The 8,433-nt window shown below is 51.9% G+C and overlaps 1 protein-coding gene across 1 annotated transcript; it reads right to left on the bottom strand.

The window, feature by feature from the left end:
* Positions 1-2,501: 2,501 nt before the first annotated feature.
* IUM83_01265 (TKL protein kinase) lies at positions 2,502-3,043 on the bottom strand (the record flags this gene model as incomplete). Its single annotated transcript, XM_067925107.1, has 2 exons — positions 2,502-2,824; positions 2,899-3,043. 2 exons carry the CDS (start codon positions 3,041-3,043, stop codon positions 2,502-2,504), a joined length of 468 nt encoding a protein of 155 aa, XP_067797145.1.
* Positions 3,044-8,433: the final 5,390 nt, after the last annotated feature.

Here is an 8,433-nt window from a genome sequence, read left to right as displayed (position 1 = left end):
CTGTCGTCACGCCCTTGTAGTGCAGCATGCTGCGTGCCTTCTCCATGATCGTTCGGTTCATGCGTTCCGCAACACCGTTCTGTTGCGGACTGTAGGGCACAGTTCGCAGGTTCATGATACCGTTCCGACGACACAGCTCCGTGACCGTCTTGTTTACGAACTCCATTCCATTGTCCGAGCGCAGGCACTTCAAGCGTTCTCCCCACTGGTTTTCGTAGAACGCCTTGAACTCAATCAGCTTACGGGCCACCTCGCTCTTCTTCTTCATGAAGTACGCTACGACGTACCTCGAGTAGTCGTCCACGAACGTCAACACGTACATCACACCTCCCTTGGAGACCGTTCTCATCGGCCCCATCACATCCGGGTGGACTAGCTCCAACACACGCGATGCCTTCGTCTTCGACCATGACGGAAACGGTTTCAAAGTCTGCTTTCCCTTCATGCATACACCGCACAAAGTCTTGACACTGCGCCCCACGGTTGGCAAACCATTCGTAGCACGCTGAGTCTCAGCCATAGCGTTCTCACCGGGGTGTCCCATGCGAGCGTGTCAAAGCTCCCACTGACTGTCAGCTCCGGCGTACTCCACGAACCGTGCCGATTCTTGCTCGCAGTCGAGCACGTACGCCTTGTCCACCTTGTTGCCAACGCGACTGCGCTGGTCTTCCCCCAGATAACACACGAGGAACGCCGAAATTCCACGCTCAGACCGCGTTCCGCAAGCTTCCCCACCGACAGCAGCCGTCTGTCGAGTCCCGGTATGTACAACAGGTCCATCCTGTTGAGGTGTTTACCGTCCATCCCGGTCAGCTTGACCGTTCCTCTTCCGACGACCCGAAGTCTCTTTCCGTCCGCGATCGTCGCTTCGATGCCCGTATCCGTTCCTTCGTAGTCGAACAAGTCTTCGCGGTGTGGGGTCATGTGTGATGACGCCCCGCTATCGATCAACCATCCGGCGAAAGGTTCCTCACCCACGGCGAACACTTCGTCGTTTGAAGCTCCGACGTTCTTGCCCGGGCAGTCCCGCTTCATGTGGCCCACTTGGTCACACTAGAAGCACTTGCCCTTGAAACCACCGTTCTTCCTCGGACCGTTCCCCTTTCGACCGTTGCCTCGGCCGCCCTTGAACCGTCCAGCGTTCCCGTTGGCGCGGAAAGCTTTCTCCGTGGTTGAATCCTTCTTCTCGAGCCGTTCATACTCCTTCAACAGTTTCTCCTTCACGTCATTCAGCGTGACATCCTTGACGTTCTCAAGGATGGACGCGATCAGCATGTACTCTGACGGAAGGCTGCTCAGCAAATACCGCCAGCTGCCGCGCTTCATCGATCGGCTCTCCCAGCGTCCGCAGACCGATGATCAACTCGTCGAAAGCGTCCAGATGCTCGACCATAACCGTTCCAGCTTCCATCTTGAACTCGTGCAGCTTCTGCGTCATCACGACAGGGTTGTGCAGCATGGTACGGTTGTAGTACTCGCGTAAAGTGTTCCATGCCTTCATGGCACGTGTCACGGAACGGATCTTCGTCTGGTGTTGGATCTCCACACCGTGCGCGAGGATGCCCAGTACCTTAGCATCGTTCGGGAGCCACGCCTCCGCGATCTCGTACTCCGCCTTGACGACCTCCACATGCGCGAGCAGCCCCTTCCGGGCGAGCGTCATGCGCATGTTATACTCCCAGTGGAAGTAGTTCCCACTGCCCAGGATGACTTCGGCGCGCTTGGTCGTCATGCCTTGAGCGGAGCGTTCTTGCAGCGTGCGTTCTTGTGGCGAGCGTCCTTGCGGCTGTTAACCTACTGAGGAATGCTTGTAATGTTGGTGGCAAATGCCGAAGTGAGTTGATTAGAGTTGCCAAAGTTGGCCTACGTGTCCTTCTAAACTCTACTCCCCTCTTGTCCTTCTTGTTGTCCTGCCGCGTGGGCTTGTGCAAACACCACTTTCTGCTCCCTCGAACCAACCAATCCGACAGTCCCAGGATCGGCCAATAGAAAGCGTTCTAGGGCGGTTCAGGGTGAACCGTTTTACACGTTCCGAACCATGCTCGCGGTGCACTTCAACAGTTTTCTCGACAGCAGCCCCCCTCTCCAGTAAGAACTGTATAACTTCACTTTCTCCTTCGGACGCTGCAATAATCAGGGTGGTGTAGCCTTCATTGGAGGTTTTCTTAATGTCAGCTCCATTGTTCACCAATGCCTCCACAACATCAAGGTGACTGCGCCCCGCAGCATAGATGAGAGCCGTGAATCCTTTGTCGTCAGGGAGTTCAATGATAGCTCCATTGACCAGCAGCAGGTTTACAGTATCAGTGTGTCCTGAAATGGCGGTGACGAGAAGGGAAGCCAATCCGAGTTGGTTTCTGTGTTCGATGTCAGCACTGTTCTCCAGCAAAGCTTCATCATCGGTGTGGCCGTTTCATCCGTATAGCCGGTGCCTCCCTTAAGAGTCCGATATTCCGGTGATCCGCTGATCAGCAGCGTATTAGCCGTGGTTGCCGTTGCCCTTAACGAGTCTTGGTGATATCCGTTCCACTCTCCAGCAGCAAGCGAACAACATCGACGTGATCAGCAGCGGCAGTAAGAACGAGAAGAGTGACGCCGTCATTCGTAGCCACGTCGACAACAGCTCCATGCTCAATTGACTGCTTCACAATTTCGCGGTGGCGATATTTGGCAGCGATGAGAAGGGCGGTCGATCCAAACAGGTTGGTTCGGTCAACATTCGCCTCATTGGCCACAAGAAGCTCCGCCACCTCGTTGTGGCCGCTCTTAGCTGCGCACATCAAGGGCGTGTTGCCACGTTTGTTCGTCTTGTCCACGTTATCTCCTCTTCCCAGCAGAAGACGTACAACCCCTACGTTCCCCTTAGTAGTAGCTCGTGAGTGAGTGGCTCCGTATCACCGTCTTCGTCTGCCAGGTCCAGGTCTGCACCATTCTCGATCAGAAGGCAGATTACGTCGACCTGTTCCTCTTCGAACGCGAAATGGAACGGAGACCTGCCAGCGTCGTCGGCAACGTTCACGTCGATGTCTTCACGCATCAACATCTCCCTCACAGCGTCAACGTCTCCATCTCTTGCAGTCGCGAGAAAAACTACTCCTTTACATTGCTCATACTCATGCTGCGCTTGGCAAGTGCACAGCGTGTTCAGAAATGCGAGACGACATTCCATAGTTTGGATACTGCTGGCAGCGTTGTGTCAATTAAAATTGCATAAAAATATTGTGAAAATTGGAGTATACAATTATAATTAGAATATGGCTACAAATATAGAATTGATTTTCTAATTGTAATATTGCAGAGCAATGACTTTATTGCACTGGACCATGTTGCCAATACTGAACAATTACAATTGGAGCCCGACAGCAGTCGATTTCATACCTAAAGTAATATTAAGAATTCAGGAGTCGATTTTGATTTACTAAGTGTATTAATATTACTAATTGGGTGCATAGAAAAAATATAATCTTACTAAATATAGTTACTAATAGCAAAATCAAACTACTTAAACGAATTTATCGGATATCCCGCTCACATTTCCCCATCCACTCAATCTCTTCGTCGTTGTGATGAAGAATTAGCTGGTGCTTGGGCTCGCTCATTGGGAGTAACGATGGCCAACGTAGGTAAGCTGAGGTGCGCATCATGACTTTCAATTTGGAATTGTCCGGTGAACTATACCTGTAGCTCTACAAATGGTTACTATATTATATTCTACTAAAAGAAGAATAATACCATACAGCCATAGCCGTAGGTGTAGGTGCGGAGGAGAACTAGAGTGCGCTCGATGTTATGCTGGAGCAAAGGTACCCCATGGTTTGGAAAAAAATGAGTGCTGTACAGTGTAGACCATGTTAACCCCTGAAACTGGCATGTGCCATAATATGGCAGAGGTGCCATCTTATAACATCACATGGCACATGGCAGAGATAATATCTCTTACATTATAATAGTATTATTACCGATACATATGCTATTAGGCCTTGTTCAAGTGTAAGCTCGTGTTCTTGGCCATACTGGGGGTAGGTTTGCTGGGGTGTTCGCGTACCTAGTCGTGTGCTGAGCATGCCTCCTTACGCAATATCAGAAATAGGTCTAGCTACTTATGTAAACGGAGGGCTCATTACAGCCTGTACGTGGAGCAAGGTGCGCGCTCCGACACGTTGAAGAAAGTAGTGTTGTCTGGACATGCGTTTGGCCACTACCCTGCTGCACACTACGCCGTAGATGTCACGTTTCAGCAGAGCAACATGATCAGCGGCACCCAGTCGGATCGGGCTGAGTACTACAGTGCCAAGCACAAGTTACACGGTTACAAAACCGAGATCTCTGTCATTCCTACGGGTTTGGCTATCAACTGCTCTCATTATAGGCGCGAATCAGCGGCGGACATTTCATTCTTCCGCGACAATAAGGCGTTCCACAAGGCTGCAGCAACTAAGAGGTCCCAGAAGAGGGTATACCGAATGACGGCCCGCTCCCCGAACGATTCCCGTCATCGTGGATCATCCTCGCGGATAAAGGCTACCAGGGGCTTGCCGACACGTATCGTGTTGTCCACCCAACGCGTCGTCGTCCCACCGTGCCGCTCACGCTGGAGGAGGAAGCAACCAACCGCAACATATCCTCTGACAGAATTGTAGTTGAAAACTACTTCGGAAGACTATGCACGCTGTGGGCCCTTTGCAGTGACAAGTATCGGTGTAAAGAGGCGAAGTACCATATGTACTTTCGCGCTTGTGTAGCGCTCACCAATGTGCAAGTACGTGCGCATCCGCTCCGCGCAGACGACGGAGAGAACTACAAAAACTATCTGCGTCGTCTAATCCACATTGGAACTACGAGACTGAACAAGAGGCGCGAGGCCAATCGGCGTACTCGCGAACGCCGCCTGCTCCGCCTTGCCATGGAAGTGCCGGCTGTCGACGAAGGGAACAGCAGCGGCAGCGGCGACTTGATGACGCAGTACAGTACCGCGTACTAGAGGTATAATTGGTTCGCTGTATATTACCAAACGCGGTCTAATAGCTTTCGATCAGAAACCAGTTTGCTTAATAAACAGCGCCTCAATTGCTCTACTGCATGTCCACAATACTGTATGTCATGGATCGCACCATCTCGCAAGCTATATGATCAGATAGCCGGTACTATAGTAGACTGCCTAGCTTTTGGTCTGCAATAATGCAGTAGCGATCGAGACCGATATCTGGTTTAGCGACCTACTGTATACTCCGAGTAGCCAGGCTCTCAAAATCAGGCAGTGTGTGAAGAGAAAGTGCAAAACGCCTAATCCTATTTTTTTTAAATACCCAATTCCGGAGATGCCTGAAACCACCCTAGCAGGCAGTCTATTCGCGTCGCTGCCTGTGCATTCCACCTTTCGGCGCTCTACACCTCTTAGCACGAATGGGGAAGACAAAAGGATCAATGCGAGGGTCTAAGAAGGGTGCTCGTGGAGACCAACAGACCGCACCACAGCCTAAAGTCACTGGTGCAAAACGCGACTCCTGCCAGTTTTTGAGCAAGCACTACGAATCATTGCTGAAGATGCAAACCGAGAAGAAGCCTCCTAACACGTCTGAACCGTGATGGCTGTGTTTATTTATGGTGGCGGATATGACCCAGCATATTCGTCATTGTTTCCGCACAATGCAGTACGAGAACATCACCATGCGGGGCCAATACTCTGCACTCTCCAACCTAGTAAATGCACTGCAGCTCAAATATAAATCAGACAGGAAAGACGGCACCGCCCCGGCCATTGACAAAGAACGAGTTGTATGATGTGCTGGAAGAGTCTGCACAACAAGCTCTAATTGACGGAATGAGCCGGGCAATAGAGGCATTGATCAGCAATGTGAGCCGCATCAGAATCGAGATTGACCAGGAAACAAGAAACTACTGATCGCGTGCCAGAAACGCGAAAAATGTGATGACTTGCAACGATCTCCAGTTTCGCGATCTCATTGAGACGCACAAGGCTCGGTTGACCGCTGCGTATGGTCCGACAGCAAGTCATGACATTTGGAAGCAGAGACATGATATGATCGAGCGATACAAGGTCGACACTTCTTTTCATTGCCGCGGTGACAGTGTTGAGCGATCTTCGTTTTTTGATGCAATTGAGAGTGTGCGAATGAGGCTTGGTAGTCGAGTGAGTAGTTGGAAGGAAATCCGAAAGTGAGCTCGATTTAGGTTAGTGTGTTTGCCAGCTAGCAGTCCCTACTGTATGCAATGTTCCCTAGTAGGTGAGGCTTGTAGATGTGGTCCAAACGATCTCGGCTGCGGTCCAAACGAAGTTGCCAGTCGTAAGACTGATCCGCCTAGTCACGGCTGCGGCTCAAAACGGTTGACTCAACACATGCAAATCATAAGCACCCAAATTGAAGTTGTCGTCCAATCACATTCCAGTATCAGAGATAGTCCAGCCAATCAGGTTGCGAGATCTTCCCATCTTCAACCACAGACCCCGGTGGCACGTGCCAGCATGCGCAGGCCGTCTGCCTCGCGGTAGGGATCCAGTCGATCAGACAGCGAAGTGCAACCTCAACACCCCCACTCAATTCGATGTCTCGAGCTTGGGTCCAACGTTGCTACACATCATCAAGTAGCGGAGCGTCTTCGACGATAGACCCTTTGTCATGAAGTCAGCGAGCTGGTTCTTGGTCTCCACATACTCCAGCGCGACTTCGTTGCTCACCACCTTCTCGCGAATGAAGTGGTAGCGTATGTCGATGTGTTTCGTGCGAGCTTGGTATCCAACATTCTTCGCCAATGCCATCGCGCCTTGGTTGTCTTCATAGATCACCGTAGCCCCCACTTGTTCAGTGCCAATGTCCTTCAATAGACGGCGCATCCAGACGCACTCCTTCACGCATTCGCTCAGCGCCATATACTCGGCCTCTGTAGAACTTAACGCGATAGTCTTCTGATACGTCGAACGTCACACCACAGGAGCACCGCACATCATTAACATCGTCCCGCTTACGGAACGACGGTCGTCGCGGCTGCCGGCCCAGTCCGCATCCGAGTAGGCGACGAGCTCGGTTCCACATAACCCATCGTACGTGATGCCCACGTCCTTGGTCTTCAGTAGGTAGCGCACTACCTTGATCCCGGCGTCCCAGTGCTTCTGGCCAGGGTTCTCCAGGAAACGACTCAACTTGGCAACCGCGACCGAAATGTCAGGTCGTGTTCCACATGCCAGGTACATCAGGCTGCCCACCAGCGATCGGTAGGGCTTCGACTTCATCTTGGTCTTCTCTTCTTCCGCCTGCGGTTCGTCGGCCTTGGTCAGATGAACTCCAGCTTCCATAGGTGATGTGCACGGCTTCGCGTTCTCTTGCCCAAACTTCTTGATGATCGACTCGGTGTACGCTTGTTGAGAGATCCTCAGTGTCTTGCGATCCGTGTTGTAGTCGATCTCAATTCCAAGAATGAAACGTGCGCGCCCGAGGTCCTTGATTCGAAACTTCTCCGCGATTCCAGCCTTCACCGATGTAATCACCGCATTGTCCCGCGATGCGATCAGCATGTCGTCTCCATCTGCGACACACTTCGCCAGTTTGGCGCGAATCGAGTTGAGATAAGCCACCGGGGCGTACGTCTCTTCGTAGTCCACGCCGTGACGTTGCGAGTAACCCTTGGCTACGAGACGGGCCTGGTGACGAATGACTTGTCCCTTCTCGTTGCGTTTCAATGCGAATACCCAACGACAGCCGATCGGTCGTTGGTGAGCTGGTCTCGGCACCAGCTTCCATGTCTTGTTTGCTACGAGCGACTTCAACTCGCTCTGCATAGCCCTCTTCCATTCCACTTGGTCCGCACTCGCCATAGCTTCTTCATATGACGTCGGGACCTCTTCCGTTGCAGCCATTGCTTGGCCACCTTCAATTGCATATTGGTCCTCGTGAACCTGAACTCTGCCTTGAATCATCTTCTGGCGCTTCGTGCCAGTAGTCGAGGGTGCCACGACTTGCTTCTGGCGAGCACCTGCCTCTTCAGGATCCGTTGTCTCGTCAATGTGGCGAGCACGCGATCGGGTAATCATATGATGTGTCGATCCGTATGGCACGATCGCATCGTTTACGCCCATGTCACGTTGAAGTGGGATAACGTCCCCAACTTCAGAATCCATTGACACGACTTGTCCTGACTCGTCCGGTTGATACCCACCATGGCTGGGCTGCTCCACCTTGACTTCATCGTCATCCAGCTCCATTTTCTCCACCATGTCATCCAGACTTGTTGTTTCCACGAACTTCACTGTGCGCACGATTTGCACCTTTCCCGTCGCCACGTTGAGTACTCGGTATCCCTTGACACCATCCTCGTAGCCAACGAATCGACACTTGAAGGCCTTAGCATCCAACTTGCGGCGCTTCTCGTCGGGAATGTGCGCGTAGCCAACTGAACCAAATACTTTCATTTTCTTGA

Source organism: Phytophthora cinnamomi, assembly GCF_018691715.1.
Source record: "Phytophthora cinnamomi strain GKB4 chromosome Unknown Contig14, whole genome shotgun sequence".
NCBI classification, from domain to species: domain Eukaryota; phylum Oomycota; class Peronosporomycetes; order Peronosporales; family Peronosporaceae; genus Phytophthora; species Phytophthora cinnamomi.
The sequence above is the reverse complement of the archived record's forward strand: the minus strand, read 5'-3'. Positions and strand labels throughout refer to the sequence as shown.